General features: G+C 40.4%; 1 protein-coding gene across 2 annotated transcripts in view; it reads right to left on the bottom strand.

Annotated features, from left to right (window-relative positions):
- Nucleotides 1-20603, bottom strand: part of SPTBN5 (spectrin beta, non-erythrocytic 5) — a 98844-nt gene that overhangs the window by 66832 nt on the left and 11409 nt on the right. For both annotated transcript variants that reach the window (XM_080593746.1, XM_080593747.1), the window contains 19 exons: nt 19400-20031; nt 18638-18776; nt 16999-17231; nt 16386-16539; nt 15383-15583; nt 14105-14311; nt 13061-13252; nt 12310-12462; nt 11613-11743; nt 9676-9927; nt 8686-8973; nt 7797-8043; nt 6888-7027; nt 5482-5581; nt 4046-4216; nt 3778-3942; nt 2767-2993; nt 1737-1923; nt 716-916 (listed from right to left, as the gene is read on the bottom strand). In XM_080593746.1, the coding sequence (XP_080449872.1) occupies nt 716-916; nt 1737-1923; nt 2767-2993; nt 3778-3942; nt 4046-4216; nt 5482-5581; nt 6888-7027; nt 7797-8043; nt 8686-8973; nt 9676-9927; nt 11613-11743; nt 12310-12462; nt 13061-13252; nt 14105-14311; nt 15383-15583; nt 16386-16539; nt 16999-17231; nt 18638-18776; nt 19400-20031 (4020 nt within the window). The remainder of the gene's footprint in view (nt 1-715; nt 917-1736; nt 1924-2766; nt 2994-3777; nt 3943-4045; nt 4217-5481; nt 5582-6887; nt 7028-7796; nt 8044-8685; nt 8974-9675; nt 9928-11612; nt 11744-12309; nt 12463-13060; nt 13253-14104; nt 14312-15382; nt 15584-16385; nt 16540-16998; nt 17232-18637; nt 18777-19399; nt 20032-20603) is intronic.

Raw genomic sequence — 20603 nt, 5'->3', positions numbered from 1 at the left:
AAAAATCAGGCTTTGTTAAGCCTACAGTATTGATAGCTGTTTTCACAGGTGGAGGAAATAAGATGATCAGATTCTCCAGGGAGCATACTTCAGGTGAGCGTGTGAGCTCTGTGCAAATGCTGTTTATGTCTACAAAACTACCTGTGTCATCTAAGTAACTGTACTTCCAATGATCCACTGATGACAGAACATTTGGATTATCCAGATAAATATTTGCATGCAATCTTTTTTTTTTTTTTTAAGCAGACTAAACTTATGGTCCAATATCCTGTTGAAACAATATGGTCAAAAGTCCTAACTTGTTCTGAGAGGAAGAGCTTTATCAGTTTTTCAATATCATTTTGTTGCTTTCAACAGACACAGGTTAGATCACTTCTTTTCTGATTTCCTTTGCATTACTTAAGTCAAAGCCTGATGCTGTATAAAGATACTGAGAAAGGAGGTACTATTAGGAAAAATGGGTGTCTTACACTCAACCATAAGGGATGGGTACAGAGTCCAAGCTAAACCTTTAGAGCACCAACTCTGGACTGGAGGCTGCACTCAGCTGTGCAGCCCAGCCCTCCATTCCCTTGAGTCTCACCCCAAGTAGCTTAAGTGAATTCCAGGCCTATTAAAGGGAGAGACTAAAGCTGTTTTGTAATTCACTTCAAAACTTTAGTCCTCTTGTTTCTCTGCAAAAGCTACTCTGTGAGTACTCTGCTGTAATTTATACCTCCTGGAAGCCAACTGAGTGCTGCAGCTGCTTCATCCTTTCCTCACAGGCCTTCTCCAGGCCCTGCCAGGCAGTCACAAGTTCCTGGCATTTCTCATTTATTTTCTGAGCTGATGGATGCTGGCCCACAATCATTGTCCTTCCTTTATCCAGGACCCGCTGGACTTGCTGCTTGTGAGCATTCACTTCTGCCTGCAATTCCTGGGAATAAGAAAAAAGAAAAACGAGGAAGAAAGGAAGGGCATGTGATGATACAGACATTTCTATGTTCTCCTAGTCATAAACAAAACTGGCAGCTGGTGATGGTCAGCACAGTGTAGCAATTATCTATGCCAGTGAGCACAAGGACTGTTGGTTTCCACAACAGCTGCAGCCTGAGCTGCCAGTCTTATTCCCATTTGTATAATATTCTGCTGTTAGTACTACTGTTGAGGGAAGAGATAGGATCTGCAAGGTGACAGCAGGCATCTTTAACTTCCCTCCAACCTCAGCATTACTCACCAAAGTCCTTGGCCCAGTGCTCTGGCCTGATTCTACCCTTTCTCCTTCCCATGTTTTAGGCTCTCCTACGGGATACCACACTTACCTCAAGATGACATTGCACGTACAATGAGTGCAGTTAAGTATAGAACTAAAATAGTATGAGCATATGAGAGTTAAAATATTCTACTAAGACCACTGCACAAAGCAAAAAACTCACTCCTTCTATTTAGTGTGAGGTATACCAGCTTTTTTTCCACTTTTAATGGGAAGAGTTATAAAGTTTCTCAGAATTGGAATACTGTAAAACATGACAAATTTTGTAGATCCTACAGGAATTCCTTGTTTGTTCTGGAAATCATCACCACATTGCTGATTTGTCTCAATGTGCTGGAATCATACTTCAGCAAGAGTATGCCACTACATTTTGCTTGCAACAGCCTTTCTGGAAGTAAAGGAGAACACTGCAGGTGCTGGTTTGCAGACCAAGGTGAAGTCCAATGTGCCAACATGCTATAATACACTTGATTAAAGGAGGTACCTTGTGTTTTTGCAACAGGCTTTGAGCAACATCCAAAGATTTCCCACAGTTGGTAGAATGGGCAATAGGCAAACGCTCATTAATCCAATTCATCTCCATGTCATGGTAATGGTAGAACTCATAAAGATCCACTGCAGCTTCCAGCAACTTACGTCTCTCATCAAGAGGTGCTTGTAAAGACTCAAACCTAGGGGTCATCCATTAAAATATATGTTAAACAAAGCTTTACCCCAGTCCTGCAAAGGGAATTGGCCTATTATACCACAGGAATGATAAGAGAACACTGGACACTTACCTCTGCAATTAAACTTCAATGGATAGTTCTGGCTGTACATACAAGAACCCTTTCTCCAGAAGGCTACTTCTGGCAAGTATGGAAGGGATTTGACATGAGGGCAGAGGAAACGGGACCAGAGCTGTATGAAGTCGTGAAGCTGTTGATAAGGCTTTGCAGTAATATAGCCATGCATGGATCATGCAGCTGCAATATATAGTGCTAGTGGAGAGTTAACACTCATCTTCTGTTTAGCAAGCCTACATCTAAAGGGGAATACAGTTAACGCACTATCCATGCCTCAATTTCCAGCCATTATAGTAGTGTTCTTTGGAAGAAAGAGAATTTCAGTCCACTTTTTAGTTTAGACTTATATGATAACAACAAACTCCAGTAGAGGGAAAAAAGATTTACATTTTTGAAGCCATAGGCTTGTCCTGTGATGTTTTAAGGAAGCTAGTCACTACTGAATACTGGATCACTGCTCCTCTTAGCAAGCAGCTGGATGACCTATAGGTAACCGATGGACCAGAGTAGGAGGGCAGCAGACAAGAAGTAAGTTCCAGCAATAAAGATTGAGGTGGGTCAACAGGCAGCTGTGCAGGTACAGACCAAAGCACTATTGTGGCAGAAACAGTAGGAAAAATAATTCCTGAGCATGGGTTAAACCTAATCAACAGAAAGACATCTTCTAGAATGTGGAACAAAAAATGCTATGTCACAAGGGGTGGAAACACAAAGAGAGTGGTACCTCACCTTTTCAGGTATTTCTGTGTTTCCTCCAGAATCCTCTGGGAGTCAAAGTGATTGGTGGCCATTTTCCTCGCATGAGACACAATGGAGTTCATTTTCTCTGCCAGCTCACGTGTCTCATTTTCTAGCTGCCTGTGCTGCTTGAGTAGATCACGGCTGGAGCGCAGATCATGGCCTGTCTCTGATTCCTGAAGAACCTTCTCAATTTTCTCTATCTTCTTTTTGGCATCCTACCGGGAAAAGGTTACTGCACACTCATAATGACCTTGCAACATCATTTTCTTTCACTCAGCTATTCCCATGACAGCTTCCTGGATACAATTTTTAAATTTGTATGTTCTTTCTTGGTAACACGATGCCAGGTGTCTATAAGAGGCATCTCCTGGGAATACTTCGCTTTGTTTTCTATTTTGGTGTACTTTTCTTTCCCAGCCACTAAAGTACACGATTACAAAATCATCTCTTTGAACTGTCTTCAGTGACATTATATAAAACAAACTTCAAAGGCTTCAAATTTTAGCTTTTAATTTCAATACAACAGCAGTTTCATTAAATATTAGTATCTGGAAACAGCTTCACAGCATATTGTTCCTCTCATACAATTTGCGTGGATTACTTATTTAATGTAATGCCATGACTCCAACCCTCAAACCGACTCCAAGCAAGCCGGCATGTTTGCATAGTGTTTAATCTTGCAGATACTTTTAATTTGTTTCTCAGTATTCGATAGTCACATAGATGCAGTGCTGAGCCAGAGTTCATCAGCTTTGCGTCTTGGTGCCATGCTGGCACTGTTGTCCTGCTCATAGCTTTAGTGTGCTAAACTGGCCTTATATTGGGGTTTCTCTCCTGAGACTGTAGGCAAAGTCCAGTGATCTGTCTGATATCCAAACATCTTAAAATATACTTTTATCTGCAGGGTATTCTGCTCTTTTTTGTGAGGATCACTCCATATCAACAGTGTAACCAGATTCCTAGGCCACCCCTCCCCTCTGCAGCCCACCACCTCCTGACCTGGAGCAGTTCCATGAGCTGTTCTTGCTGCCCAGCTTGTCTCAGCTTGTCGCCTCGCTCTATCATCTTGCCATATAGTTCCTTCCACTTCTTTTGTAGCTCTGACATCTTGTTCTGTATAGAAACTGCAGCATAATGGCCATCTTGAACCATCTGATTTCCTTTCTGGAGAAACACAGCACAATTTTATTTTATTTTTTTTTTGAGCAGATCAGCTTCTATGAAGTTTGGTACAAGATGGAAGACTGAGTTCCAAAACCGCCTTCACCTTTATTAGTGTTGCAAAATGCTTCTCATTAGCCATCATTTCCTTCTCAGCAGCCTCATGCCACTTCAGTTTGCGTAAAACATTTGTTGGATCACGATACGATTCGTCTGATGCAATCTTGTACTTCTCTTCCATCCATATCAAAAGCTCAGCAGCATCACGATTAAACTCCTTACAGAAACAAATAGGATTAAATAGATTTAATTTATGTTTTTGTGTGGGTTTGCCATCCTTGCCATTAGGATCAAGCCCTGATTTTTCCAAGAGTTAGAAAATATGTTATATTTTCATATGAAAGTTGTTCTATATAACCAGCACTCTTAATTAAGGAGTTATGACATTGAACTATTGACTTCTTAAGCCCTCAGAGTAATATCTCTTAGTCCCTTTTTACAATACATACTAATCTGTTGAATTCTATTGTCAGCAAAGGTATGCACTTTTTACACACTATTTGAATGATATGTGGTCTAACCTTCCAATATCACTTTGTGTCTCAGCACTGGAAGATAAGTTCTTTCCAAAAGTACTGTTAATGTAAGTATCATATATAACCAGCATAAAGTGGTGTGTCCCAATTATGTATTGTGTACTTTGGTAGGTATTTTCATGTAGGGCACCTTATAGGAAGAATAATAATCATACTTATTGTTTATTCATTTCTTTATAAACCCTTTGAGTGAAAAAGTTTTGTGAACAGAGTCTAAGGGACATAGAGGGAACTTGCCAAATTTGCATCTACAACAGAAAGCCATGATAAAGTGTCCCGGAAAAATCAAATCCCTGAGGTAAAGTCCTTCTTTGTATGTATAGCAAATAAAAGCAATAAACAATAATGATGAAGACCTGATTAAAATGAAATTAAAATGCAAAAAAAAGTTAATCTTGTTCTAATTGATGCTTTTCGAACTGTAACACTTGACTGATTGCTTTAAGCACAAGAGAACAAGCACAGGTAACACTGCAGTAGCAGAACCTGATCTCATCGCTCTGAAGAAAAACTGTCACTAGGAATTCAGAATGTGAGCCAGAAGTCATCCATTTATAGTTATGAGTAACACTTTCTTTAAATATTCTCCATAATTACTTTAATCTAGAGTAAAATGTTAATTTTTGCCAAATGATTAAGGCTCAGAAAAATATTAAGTAACGAGTAGAATAAACTTATCCAGTAGGTAAAACATTCTGGTGATATTTTTCATTTGATGTCTCAATATTTGCTTTTGTATTTTGCTCTGGTTATAGCTTTGGAAGATCTATCACCAGTGCATCACTTCCTCTCTGGATAGTGATGTTCTTTGTCTCATAACCAAAGAGAAAGTGGAAAGTGAGCTGCAGTAGGAATGCTCAGCAGTTTGAGATATGTCTCTTACTAAGCCAAGGGGTGAAATTACTTCACGCATGCCTGACTAAATCTGCAGATTCAGTCATTTTACCTGCAGTTGCAGGGAATCCAACAGCCTCTGTTTTCTCTCAGCATTGCTTTGTATCAACCGTTCCCATCTTTGCCGGAGTGTAGCCATTCTCTCTTCGATACTACCAAGATAAATAACAAGTCCAATGTAGTAGTAGTAGTCATATAGATGCCCATGGTTATACTGTATTCATTAGTGTGATATCACTGGAATCTAGTTCAACACATCTATTGACAGGAGGAAGTGATATATGGCCCTGTCCTACGACCATGCACAACTCATCTGGAAAGCAGCTAATGCTTGCCAGCTGCTCTGGATTTTCCTTTTGTATAGCTGTGTTACATTCATGAATTGCAGTCATGCATGTTTGACTACAACACCTAGACCCAACTATTCCACCTTAACTAATAATTTTACCTGTGATACAAGTGCAATGATGCTCTGGAATGGCCTTCTAATGGTAGTAGATTTGGCAAGAAATCTGGTTTTAAGAGCAGTTTTATGAATTTGTGGAAGGAATTTTCAAGAAATTATCACTTGTTATCACAAAACCACAGTCTGTTTGACCTAAGAGGTCCATTATGACCCTCAATTTCTAATTCTTTTTTTATGCAGAGTTCCCTTTTCTAGCTTCTAGTGGGTCTATCACAGTAAAGGAATTACAGATGACACTTGAGCTTCCAGAACAACACAAAGGAGCTGTTCCTGATGATTTATTTCCTTGTGAAGTCATTTGTAAATTTTTAACAGCAAACATACTGTATACATTATAAACATATATGATACTGATAAGTGAAAGAAAAAATGAATTATGCAAGCATTTAATGTGCTTATGTTAAAGCAGTTTTAACACTATACATAGTTTACGATAAAAGGAGAATTACTCTAGTGTTCTGTAAAATGCCATTTTTAACCTAGAACATTTCACTTATTTGTTCTGAGAGAACAGGAAGCTTATATCTTTCTAAAATACTCTCCTTTCCCTGCCCTCATCCAGCAAATCACAGTCTGGAAAAAGAATCATAGAATGGCTTGGGTTGGAAGGACCTAAAACACCACCAAGTTCCAACCCCATTGCCATGGGCTGGGTCACCTCCCACTAGACCAGGCTGCTCAAAGCCCCATCCAACCCGGCCTCGATGTCCCATCCAGGGATGGAACATCCATAGCTTCTCTGGGCAACCTGTGCCAGTGTCTCACCACCCTCATAGTAAAGAATTTCCTCCTAACATCTAACCTAAATCTAACCTCTTTTAGTTTAAAGCCATTGCCCTTTGTCCTTGGAGTCTGAATCCTGTCTTAGAGAAAGATTTTCATTTCACTCTAATCATACTGGATCATTTATTAAAACTAAATGCTTCCTGTGGAATCCCTGTTCTTTCTAGACCCCACCTTGGAACAAAAAGAGGGAAGGAGTCTGGACTCACGCGTGAGACGCAAAGTGCCTGCTTTCTATTAGGTTCACCCCATTTTCATTAAGTGCTTCAACTCGTCTCTTCAGCACCATTAGCACTTGTTCAAATTCACGATGTTGTTTCAGCAGGCTTCGAACAGCATCTACATGGTCCTGCATTTAAGAAAGAAAAATTGAACAATTTTTTTCTAGGTCATATGTTGTTTCTGTAGCAAAAAAAAAAAAAAGGACCTTACTATCCCCCTTCTCTTTCAGACAGATGGACACTGTACATTTAGCACATGCATAATACATTCAGGGCTTTAAACAAGCAGCAGATGTGTTTAGGCTTGTATCATATCTGTTTCCCCATCTTATTTTTGTTCCTAAATTATGTTTTTTTTTCACCTTTTAAGAAAATCTGTATTCTGCATCTATATGCCAGCATGGCCTTAATTAATAAAATCTCCAGTGAAGGAGAATAAAATTCTCCTTCACTGATCTTGTGAATATGATCTGCATTTGGTTTTTCCCTTCATTTGGTTTAACATTTTAAACATAATTACTGAAAAGAAAAAACGTATTTTTTTAAACTGAGGTTTTTATTTCAATGAAAAAAAACTAATTATGTTCAAGCTCAAAATCTTTTTTTAGCATTAGACACCAAACTGGTCACTGAACTGTTTTTAAATCATCTGACATGCAAACACAGCAACAGATCACAACTCTAGCTATTTTTAAAAATGTTTTTGAGACAATGTGTCTCCTTTTCATTATGATGAATAAGAACATAAGAACATGAATAAGAACCTGAAAGTCGAGTTTCAAAGTATGAAATGCCATAACTATAAGAATGAGGAAGCTGATTTAATTAAGAAAATTGTTGTGACTCCCTGGATGGGGAGAGGAATTAGGAAGAAACAAAATCAGCTGCTGTACGCACCCCAAGGTCATCTCCCCGGAGAAAGGCCTCATGGCTAGAGAGGGCAGCATTGATACGGTCTCCTTCCCTGTTGAACTTCTGCAATTCCAGGCCATCCTGCAGCTTTTTCTGTTGCTGTTCCCACATCTTTTCCAGCTCTTTGTTCTCCTGGGCAAGCCTCTCCATGTACTGTAGGACATCTTTGGTCCTGCTGTTACTGGGTTGTTCATGGATTACTTTGCGCCCAAGCTCTTCTAGCTGCACAAATCTTCCAGAGAGAAAGAAAAGTGATACCTCACTGCATGAGAGCATATGAATTCTCTTCTACCACAGCTAATTTTTCTCTAAGCAGTACCTAGACACTAAGCTTTCCTCCCTCCCACTTGCTCTTTCCCTGCTAGCCATTATTGTACACTACAAAGTGCATGTAGTTGTTTGCTCAGATATACAGGCTAGAGGTGGTAGGAAAGATTTCCCTATTTGGTTTGAAAACCCATATTAATAGGCTTTCCCATTAAATGGACAAGAGGATTCAACTCTGTATCTGGAACTTGATAATGATACAGAGGAACAGAACTGAAGATGATAGCAACTGGAAACATAAGGCCTAGGAAGAGAAGAACTAGGTGAAATGAAATAAAGTGCAGGTGGCATTATTCCAGTGTCAGGAGAGCTTGTGAAACACTCCTCCAAATAGACATTTCCCCCTTCTTGCCATCAGTATAAAAATGCAAAAAATAACTGGATTTTGTGTTCAGCCATCTCCTTCTGACATAAAGTTTCATGAGCGTTTAAATAAACACTCAGTGTAATTTTCATGCACAATTTATGTACACGACAGACAAGTTTCATCTTCACAGTACTGTTGTAATATCACTCCACTCTGCCCAGCCTGATAGAATCTCTTTACCTTTCCTTCTGAGACCTAATTTCTTTCAGAAGGTCCTGATGTTCCCTCAGCAATTGCTCTGCAGAAGCCACATCCACACCCATTTCTTCACTGCTCAGTTTCTCCCTGATGCCTTCTCCCCACAGCAGAAGCCTGCGGCTCTCTTGCAGGAAAGACTGTTGATTTTGAGCCTGCTGCAGAACGTCCCGCTTCTTTTGGGTCTCCAACTTGAGCTTTGTCAAAAGCCTCTCCATGTTCTCCACCTGCTCCGTGATGGCCTTGCTCTCCGCAGGGTTGGTGTCTTTAATGCTGCAGCAAGAAATCAAATACATTCAATTGGATGAACGGCTTCAGGCATTTAAAGCTTGAGACAAGGCTCTTTAAAAGTAATAGATTTGAATATTTACATTTCTGTTAAAAAGAATGTCAGCTAAGGCACCAAATACTCTAAACTAGAAAGAAATATTGGTGTGAAAATGGTGTACTGAATAAAATGCAGCCTCTTGAAAGACTCTGGTAACATTCTTGTGGGTCAATTAACTCATTCCCATTGTGAATGTAAAGAAGACTCAAAGAAGTAAAAATCTTTAAATTCCTGTTTCAAATTCAAACCCTACTGCACAATTCTCTGTTATCTTTCTTCTTTCATCTTTGCTTCCCCTGATTACTGTCTTTCAGGACCTAAATGATAACAAATACAAAACGTGGAATTAACTCCCATTAGTAGAGACAATTTGACAGAGCCACAAACAATCCTGTGGTTTTTACAGATTCCTTCTACAACAGCAAAGCCTGGAAACAAACACTTCATCAATCACATAGGCATACTAAAGAAACATATACTATATTATAATACTATAGAAACAATATATATAAAATAATATAGAAATAATACTATAAAGAATTTCCAAGGGAAACTTCACAGGCTGCTCATTCTCTTCATAGCCATTATTTACAACGTGATCTTAGAAAATTAACAAAGAATACAGAAACAAAGAGCAGATTCCTTACGATTTTGCAACACTCCTCAAGTACTCAATTTTCCTCTCCATCACCAGGACCTCTCTCTCAACTGCAGACAGTTTGCGCTTGTTTGACTCCAGCCCAGCAGGTGAGTTCCCTGGTTCCAGATCCCTGAGCTGTACCATCTTGTTTTGTAGTAGTACTCCAATGCCCTGACAGTCCTGAAGAAAGGTCTTCACATCAGCCACTCCAATCAGTTCTGATCCCTTCTCCTCCTTCAGCGATTCCATGCGTTCCCACCTTGGAGAGAGAGAGAACCCGATTACCTGCATGTAGCCTCAGCCACTACCTCAGAACATGCCACCACCTAAAAAACAGATTCAGTGTGTAGCCTTTGTTACACAAAGTTTTAGCCAGAGTGAGATTTGTTTCTGAGTTGAATTCAGAAAACAAGAAGGGAAGCATATATCCTTTTTCTACTCATTGAAGTCTTATGTAACAGACTTCATCAGAACTTAAGTGGGCTGAGTATGTGAACAACAGTGCTCCCCAGCAACCTCAAGAGTTCATCACAGTGACATCTCAAACAAGGGAATCCTGTTCAGGTGACCAGAAATACTGAACATGATGCAAATAAACAGCACTGGTTAAAACTAGGACCTGGCTGTGCCTCACAGTTTCAGTTGGGTGGAATGTACAGGGACATCTATACAACAGGTACCAAAGATACTTGGTGAAGACAAACAGGATTTACTGTTCCTTTCAATATTTGCTAAGGGCACCCTCACCCCAACCAATTAACCAAATCAGTTGCTGCAGTACAATATAAATAGAACTATTTGAATTCACTGCTGTTACCTGAGGATGGATTCACATTGTCCTTTCCTTATGCTGCAGTTTAAATATCTGAGTGTCAGGGGCCTGAGGGAACCCACTAGTCCTGGATGTATGACATCGGGCTCAGGACCAGCCTAGAGCTAGTGCAGCCGAGGCCTTCCCTCTTCCTGCTAGTGACAGTGGGGACAGCTGGGACTCACACCTGACCCTGGCTACCGTCCTGGGCCTGCCCTGTTTGCCTTCCTGTGGGACTGACCCTGCCTGCCAAGGCCCCTCTCCCATCCCCATCCCCTTGGCTCCCAGCTCCCCATCCTATACAGAGCAGCCAGCCCTTGCTGTACGCTGTCAGCTCAGGCTGTTTCAGCCATAAGCTGTTGCTGTGGGACCTGGTCCATGGAGCAATGTGTCCCCCTGACACATCCCTGGGGGGACTCTGATCTGGCCTGGGACCCACATGCCCTGGCCGTGACCAGGGCAGTCCTGAGCAGGCTCCCCCAGCGAAGGCTTGTGCAAGGCACAGCGACAGCCATGCTGTGAGGGGAGGCCAGCATGCAGGCCCAAGTGCCTCTTCTTCCCCCATGGGGGTTCGGCTGCCAGGCTCGAGGGCCCTGTTCTGCTGGTGGTTGCGGGGACAGACTTGGCAGGGAAGGGAGAGGTGCCAGGGCTGACCCCAGCCCTTGGTTGCTGCTCTCCTCAGAGGCTGTGCTGCAGGGTTTGGCCCAAGCTACAGCCTGGCTGCATCACAGCCCTGCTCCAGCCCAGGCATGGCCCTGCTGACTGAGGCCCTCAGACTTCACCAAAGATGGATTTCCCGTCCTGACTGCAGCCTCTCCTGTCATCATTAGGGCTACAAGCTTCCCCTGTGCCTGATGGGCCCTGGCTGTGAGGCCCAGCTCCTCTTGGGAGCCCCAGACTGCTGGCCCCAGGAAGCAGCACCTTAACCTTTTGCTCCATTCCCATGCCGTTGGTGACAGCTGGAACCGAACTCAGCAAACTTCAGCTACATACGAAACCCACCCTCAGGCCAGTTCTGGGAGTTAAAAATCTATCAGGCTGGAAATCTCAGAGCAGTTTAGATCAGGCATAAAAAGGTCAGCTCTCCAATTGCCACCAGGTGACATTCTCCATTTTCCCAGTAGCACCTTTACCTGTTATTGATCTCTTCCAACCAAATCTGGATTTCAGCACATTTGCCAGGACTGCTCTTTCCATATTTAACAGCTAAATTTTCAATTTCTCCCAGTTGACCTTTCCCTGCAGCCAGTTCTGTTAAGAAACTCTAAAACAGAAAAGGTACAAAAAGAAGAACTTGAGGTTTGTTTTTTTTTCTTTCCAATTCTACGGACACAGTTCTCAATCATTTTTTGTAGGCACTCATCTTCTACTTTGACAGGTGACATCTCCACCTTGCTGTTCATTTACCTGCCTACTGACACAATACAGACCCGCACATGCAGTTCCCCTATAGACCTTCTGACTCCTCCTGGTGTGCACACTATGTCTATGCACCTATGTCCCACTCCATAGGGATGCAAGTGCACAATAGGATTTTTTCTTCACATGGCATTTTTCTTTAAGTGCCGTAACAGAAACCACAGAAAGAAACCTTTTACACGATGATATTTTTACCATGATATCATGTCCACAGGAGAAGTTAAACAGACATAATTGCATCAGCTTCAATAAGCTTGACCTAATTTATACCAAAGAAATATCTGATCTATGCACAACACTGTAAGTTGCAACAAAAGAAGGACTCTCAAAACTTCCCTTCCGATATCTATCCATTCTCCCAAGGTCAGTCTGATTTAAAAGGGGTCATCTGCAAGCAGAGAAAAGGGATACCTGATATTTCTGTTGCATGACTTCCACATTGTCTGCTTGAGGCTGAAGAGTCCGAAAAATGTTCTCTTTTTCTTTCATCCATGACTGAAATGCTTCGCAGGAGCTACAGAAGCGGTAATATCCGATCATCTCCTCCAGAGCCTTTTTCCTGTCCTGTAAAACAGATGAAAGATTAAGTGTTGCTGTAACAACTACTTTGTCTTTTGAAGGAAAAAGTTCCTTGCATTTAAATAAACTACAATACACAGGTGGTAGCTTGGTAGTTTTGATTTTTAGTGACAGATACTGCTGACAGAGAACAGAATGTGTTACCTTAAACTCACAATACTTCTTCCCAGAGCAAGTGATTTATAAAGTTTAAGAGAAGCAGTTAGTGTGCTCAGCCCTGGACAGGCAGCAAGGCCACTGTGCCTCTTGCTGCTGACTGAAGATTTACCGAAGATTTACCCCATACAACATGTTTTTGCTGGTTTGTTAGGCAGGACTGTAGCAGGTAGGAGTGAAAGTTAATAAATGGAGAATATGGAGAATGCATATTACATTTGTTTACATTTTCCAGCATTGATTTAGGACACTTCAATGATAATCTCAACCCTGCAAGTTCCACCCTGAATAGCAGCTGCATTGTTCCTGACTGAGGCATAGTATTGGAACTGAAAAGCAGAAGCTGGCACAGAACCTAACCTCACTTTGCATTGCTTTGGACTTGGCTATTTTTGTGAATCACATAACATTAATGGGAATGCTGTACCTCAGCCATGCTCTGTAGATTTTCATAAAGTGAGTCTATTTCATCTTGGGTCTTCCAGATGTTCTCTGGAACAAAATGAACATCTGTACTGGAGCTTCCAGGAAATGCAGTTTCAGATGTAGCCCAGGTTCGGCTGAATGGTAGCTTAGTTGTCTTTTGATTCAAGTCACTTGGGGCTTCCGTCTTAACCATCTGTGAAGGAAAATTTAACAGAATCAAGTGGATGAATATTTATGATTTGGATAAAAAATTCACATAGAAGGAGAATTCGGACTTGCTAGTTCAGACCACAACATTCTGACCTTCTAAATAAAATATTTCCAGGATTTGTTTGAATCTGTTTCCTTTTTTATTTATTATTTGAAAGAATTAACCAAATAACCGAAAGACATTCAAATTTTATTTAAAGAAGTTTTATTTAGCTCAGTTTAAAATATTTTGACTAAAAATTCTCATTTTGTGCCCACATCAACAATGGGTTTTCTTAACTTTAAAAATTGCTAACAAAACAAAGAATCTGCATCCTAATGCTTTTTTTTTTTTTTAATACTTTTTGAAGCTAGTTGAAATGAATACTATTATGAGAATAAAGGGTGAGATGGGATCTGTGAAGACCAGTGGAGGGAAATAATACAGATGAGCATATCTCTAGCATTTCACAGAACACTAATGAGGTAGGCTAAGACTGGTCAATGAACTTCGTCATCTAAAAATTTGCTTCAGTTCCAATTCAATATTTCTACCAAATTAAAAAAAATAATTCTCATATAATTTCCATAATATAAAATTATAAAAGTATCAGAGGCAAGGTAATTTTAAAACATAACCCATTCCATCCTGAAATGCAACAATTCAAACTTAACAAAACGTTTTATTCTCTTTGTTTAGAAAAGAAAATTCTGTTGAAATTGATGCCTTACTGAAAAAAATAGATAACATTCGAACAGTATTTTTCAATTGAAAAATATTGTGTGACATTTCTAGCCAGCTTTAATAATTATAAAACAAATGAACAAAATATGACATGACCACTCATCTACTTACAGCAGCTGGTGCTTGCTTTGCTGCGATACCAGCCTGCTCTTTCAGACGTCTCATCTCTGTGGAATAGGCTGTAATCTCCTTTTCCAGGCGCAAGTGACGATGCAGCAGGGCTTCAGCACTCGATTCATCTTTTCCATAGTCCTTGCTGGCCAGAAGGGGTTGCCTTTCTCGCAACCATGAATTTGCTTCATCAATGTCAGCAAAGTACTGAAGGGAACACAGAATTAGAAAGCACATGGTTTCATCCTGAAGGTATCATAACCAACTCCTTTCTCTTTTGAAAATAATAAACAAGGCAGAAGTGACATTAGGTCTATAGCTATAGGGTTACCTCCAGGTGTTGTGACAGCTATAAATAAGGTGGCTCTAAAGCTTTAAGTCCTTGATGTTCTTCATTATTATACCGTACAGATAATTCAGAGAATCACAGTGAGTAAATAGATTCAAACATTGCCTTCTATAACTCTTTAAAGAAACCTAACTAAAGGTTTATGCTGTTTAATGGTAGTGTTGAAAGAAAGCTGGAATGTACGACATTGGTAGACACTTCATAATTCCAAAATATTTGTTTCTGAAGGCTCTAAAAATTAACCAGCAATGAACAATGAACTCAGCCTACAACAAAATCTTTTTTTCTCCCAGAAGTTGGCCAAACAACAAAATAAAAACCGTAGTAGTGAAGGGAAAAGAAAGAAGTAAAACACAATAATGATGTTAAATTTACTAGATAGAGGAGAGAATTTAGACTTTGTCAAGAACAGAGCTGTTAAGCTTTGTTCAAGCAACAGACTGAGGAAAAAATGCGGGAAAGGAACAATAATAATACCTGAAACTCTGTAATGTGATCTGTAAATGCTAATTTTATAAGAGCTACCTATCTGCAGATGTGTGAATGTTTGTATATGTAAAAGGTCTGTGTAGATCAGAAAGGCACAGTAAGATGTTTCCCAGGCTTTGAAAAAAATCATGGTTGATCCAAGCCTTATGGCATGCATGTTCTGTTTAGATTTTCTGTGTGGGTTGATTTTTTTTCTCATTCTAGAAAAAATGTCACACAGCTACCCCCAGTCACAGTACTCCGCTAGGCACAAACCACTCAAATCCCCTGCCTAGCTGGCTTGCAGGAGAGACAAGACTGAACAGCTGGAGATCTCTTTCTCATGACTGAGTGACACCTGAAGACTTCCTTGCACTGTTGCCCTTTATGCAGTGACACGGGGCAGAACCAAACCACATCTGTGTCCCCCGTACCATACGCCACAGCAAAGACCTGCTTACCTGTTTGATGAGAGCTGCTGCCTGCAGGCGACTTTTGCGATTAGCCACCTCATCTTGGAGCTGCTGCCACAACTTTTGGAGGTTGTCTGTCTGTCTCAGGATGTCGTCCTCACGTGCAGGATTCTTCTGGCCCAGCTCCCAGCCTCTCCTCATCACATCTGCGCAAATGGCCCTGTGGGAGTTGCATTCCGCTTCGAGAGCCTAGCAGTGGGTTAGGAGACACGTGAGCTCAACTCATTCACTCACCACCAGCTAAGAACAAAAAAGGGCGTTCCTATTCTCAGCTACTATAATAAATACATTTGCAAGAGCCCTGCGTCTTATCTGTGCCTATGACTTTTCCCTGAACCCTAGGATGATTGATCCCTGTTCCCCACACACAAGTAACCGTCCTACTTTTTGCAAAGGCAAGTTTATTATACAGTCTTCTCTGAAGGAGATATTTGCTTGTGGTCCACCAATTCAGGTGTCTCATGCCTTTCAGAAGCAGCAAGTACATAAACAAATGCACACACACATTAAAACTACTAAAGAGGCTCCTGTTTCAGTTTTGTCACTCTAGTCCAACTTGAGTGACAAACAAGGTCTCTACACTCGTTTATAATGATTCTTTGCGAGAAAAAGGCAGTAGCTCATATAGCTAAACTTGCGACATTAGTCCACAGCAAGCTTTTAGGAAAAGTGGTTATTTCTACACAGTTTAAACAATGCTATCCATGGGGCTCCCACCCTAACTGCTGTTATTAGTGATCAGTTTTTTTTGTTTTTTTTTTTTTTTTTTTTTTTTACCATCTCTTTGTTTCCTCATATCTCTTCTGGCTAGGAAAAGTGATTGGGAAAAACAAAAAAATTTTTTTTTTTTAAATTCCAAACACTGGTCATGACACTTGAGATAACAAGTGATTTGACAGTTTTCTTATAACTGCTGCACTGACTGAGGAACATAGATGTTCTAAAATTGTGCTATACACAAAGAAAAGACACTACCAGCGTGATAAGATACCTTGTGCTTCTGAATAGAAGCTGTAATCTGGCTGACATCTTTCCCTAATGTTGTTGTTCTTGCTAGCTTCCATTTCTCAGAGATCCATGATTCTTCCTCTTTGCAGTCACGGAAGAATTCAAATAGCTTCAAAGCCTCTTCTAGCTGAGATTTTCTGAAACAAAGAAACAAACAGTATATCTAAGTCAGAATTAGGATCCTAAGGAGAAAATGGTACAGAATAGCATAATCAAAGAGCTTCAGAACTTTGAAAACAGAAAATTCCAATGTCTCTAACTCCTTTTTGTCACAGCTTAATCTATTCATGCAAGAAAACATGGGAAACAAAGTAAAATTTCCCTCTACCTCTAGGAAATAAGGAGATAAGCATGCGATATTCAAACTACACATAAAGCAAGTCAAAAGAAATGCTGAGAATCAATCTATTCTTTATTTATAATAGCGAGTCATCTCTTTCAGTCAGCTGTAATAAAAAACACTTAAGTTGCTTGTGTTATGTCTTTATAAATGGAGAAATGAAAAAATTCAAATGTGAGGAAGCTGTGTCTTCTGATTAAGAGGGACTGATTGACTACCCTAATCAGGAAGAGGAGAGCCATAAGCAGAGTCCTACCGTGTTTTGCTCAGAACTATAAGGTTCTGATACAGCTGACGAAGCATCTGAACTTTTGCATAAAGCACTTCTGGTTTAACTGTGCTGTCCTTGCTGATTTCTGCTGTCCTTTGAGTGATGTGTGTCAGTCTGTCATCATAGGAAGAGATCTGCGAGTCAACCAAATTGTGCTTTTGCAGCAAATCTACTACTTCTAGAAGTTGCTTCCCACAGTCCTGGGAATTCACCAGTGCCTGCAAACAAAGCAAGAAACAAAAGGCATTGGCAGAGAATGCATCCAAGGGCTCAGTACAAAAAGAAATCAGTTCAAAGTTTCCTGTTAACTTTGATAGCTTCTAAATGTAAAAGAACAACGTCAGTTATGAAAAGCTGCCTAATTAGAGGAATCATACTTTTCTTTCAATTTCACAAGATAATGGCAAGAATCCAGAGTTTCTATCATCTAGTTTCTATCATCTACTTTAGCAATGGTCTCTTCAAATAAGTATCTGTTTTTACATCTAAATTATTTCTGTTGAGTAAGCACTTAAGGTCTCAGAAATCTTGTGCACAAGAATAGCCATTTCCTATACACCCATCCCTATGCAGATTGATTCACAATCTGTATTTGGGGAATTCTGCAATACCCCATTTAATGGGGTATTTTGAATGCAGGGCTTTTTTGTTTTAGAAACTTACTTGACTTTGCTATCTAAATAATGAAAATAGTAATTATTTCATTGTATTTTATTTGGGTCTGGTGAAGGAATTGCGTGCTTTAAATTCTGTTCTCTTCCTAATTGCATCAATTAGTCCAACGTAGGGTGTTATATTTCTTTACCAATCTTTCATTTCATATCCTCAGGCTAGCATGGTTCCAACAACATTATTATCAATAGATGTTCTTTGCTGACTAACACTAGGACAGACAGATTCATAACTTATGGATAGTTCTTATCTTTAATTTGAAATTCACAACTTTATATAACCTGTTGACTCCTTCAATTTAGGTATAACACATCCTTCAGTTCTAGGAATTTTTCTGTGTTTAAGTAAAACAAGGCAAGACCAAAGAATGTATATATGCTGTCTGCCGTTACAAAATCAATGTGAAAGCAGTTATTTCCTATGCTAAAGAGAAGACTTTGGGCTCTGACGCCCTAGTAACACTTGGAAATTCTTGCTAACAGCAACCACTGTGCATTTGCAGTAGAATTTTTCTCTCTTAGAAGTTTAGATACCTAAAACCCAGACATATGCCTGAGCTATGGAATTACCTGAGATGGAAACAGAAGGCTGTTTTTTTCCCCCACTTTTGCCTTCAGACTTCTAAATTTAGGTGAGAGATGTACTGTCTTTATTTTACTACATAATTTGAACCTGTAGTGCACACCTAGCAATACCGTATCTGGCTTTATGATTAGAGAGAGTCCCTGTAACAAAGACTGTTTTTTCTCATGTAGGTACCAGCAATGACGACATTCACAGTTAGGCACCCATGTAAAAACGGTGTATTTGTTCTATAAATGACTGACTTATTTTATGTTGGTACCAGAAAGTGAGTACTGTAGTCCACAGCAGCCCCTGGAATACGGGGGCTTGTTCAGGGACACACACACGTAACAGGGTCAGCTGTGTGCTGTTGGAGAGGGATCAGTACCTGCAGCTCCTTCAGCTCTTCTGTAATAGCATCGATGTCCCTCAGAAGGCCCAGAATCTCCTGCATTGTATTCAGAGAGTGTTGTCGTTTTTGCAGCTGATCCAGAAGATCCTGCCATTGCTTTGAAATGCTGCTTTGCCTATAAGGGAAGGAGAGAAATGACTGACCAGCTTGGATCAAACATTTTGGGCAGCATGGGAAAAAAATCCCAGTGCTTGTAGCTTTAGAAGAGCTAAATGAACACACAAAGGTGTTGCTACTAGTGGAGGAGGATGGGCCACAATCGCAAAATAGGTCAAAGCAACTTTGTTATCTAATTAGTGTGGCCATGAGGAGAAATTTTGTCTAGCATATCAATTGTCATTGACTTTTTAAATTTAGAAATTGATGTTTATGGATTCTCACACCTGACATCCCATACTGCTTTTATCTGATACAATGGAGAGGGAGGCATGGAACAAAAAAAAAAGTACTTTTTAAATGGCTACCTAAAGTAAAAAAATAATCTAAACCATGTCATAGGTCACAAACTGCTCTCATAAAGAGTTTGGTTTACTCTTGTATAACTGGGAGGGGAGGGGAGGGGAGGAGAAACCATTTATCTTATCTGCTGAAACTGTTCACAGGTAGAAGTTCCTGCCAGTTCTACCCATGGGGAGCAGAGCTATGATCCATAGCTACAATTCATCTTTTTCCTTCACACCACAAAAATTCAACTAATTTCAACCTTCGCCATTACATGGTCTTATGACCATCACTCACTTCTTCACGATCTGATCTTTGCTGTGATAGTTCTCCTGGCTGATGACCCTGGCCATTTCGGCCAAAGCTGTGAAGCGTTCCTTCCTGGGGAGTACATCTGCCACAATGGCTTCCAGCTTCTTACTGGCAGCTTCCATCCTGTCTGCACTCTCCGGCCAGAAGTCCTGCTTCCCAATCACTTTCCTCATGTCTTCCAAGTAGGACTCACGTAGGGCTGCTTTCTTCAGGAACCTCTGGGCTAGCTGTTCTAGCTTCTCTAGCCTCAGCATCTCCTTCTGTAGTGCTTTTCCGCGGCTGTGCTCTGCCTTTTCCAGGATAATCCAGTGCTTTTCCACATCCTGCAGTGTCCTCCCCTCTGGGGGCAGGTATGGTCGTTGGTTGTTGGCTCTCTGCTTGGTCCTGATGTTGAAGAGATGAGCTTCAATCATGCCCTTCTCTTGATATTTAGGGGGTTTCTCCACAGTGCGGAAGGTCTTGAAGTTGGACATGAGCAGCCACATTTCCTGAAGAGAGTTGGGGAAACGACGGTCATCCAGCTCAATCACCTTCTGTTTAATCCATTTCAGGAGGTCAGAGACCATCTGCTCATACAGAAGCTTCAAGTCATCTATTTCCTTCAGGAGGAACACGATCTGTAATGGGAATATAAAGTTACAAGACACATAAGAAGCAGAATAAAACAAGATGGGTAAACAGAATGCAGCATCTTCTTAAACTAAGCTTAGGAACCAAATACTGCAATATGTGTCAGGAAGGTAACATTTAACAAGCAGATTGCCACAGTCGTTGCATTTTTATAACAATCATAGAATGGTTTGGGTTGGAAGGGACCTTAAAGATAATCTACTTCCCATCCCCTGCCATGGGCAGGGATGCCTTCCACTGGGAATAGGTATATCACCAAGGTGGTAATAGCTGTCATACCCGAGGGCAGGTGAAATCCTAGAATGACCTTCCAATTTATCCAATGACACAGATAAATAAATATTCTTTAACATCTCATTTCAGTTTTTATTTGAGAAAAGGATAATTTTGGAATTAAGAACATGCGCATGGAGACTGTCAGCAGTTCCTACGTGTGCTGACCAGAAAGCAAGAATCCCAAACTGAAGGTTCAGATTTTTTGTTTCACAATGGAACAAAATTAAGATCTTTTATAAAATTCTCTTTCATAAAAATAAACGATCTTATTCTATCTGTTAAT

This window comes from Anser brachyrhynchus (genome assembly GCF_964034855.1).
Source record: "Anser brachyrhynchus genome assembly, chromosome: 5".
Lineage (NCBI taxonomy): Eukaryota > Metazoa > Chordata > Aves > Anseriformes > Anatidae > Anser > Anser brachyrhynchus.
This window is presented reverse-complemented; position numbering and strand designations above follow the sequence as displayed.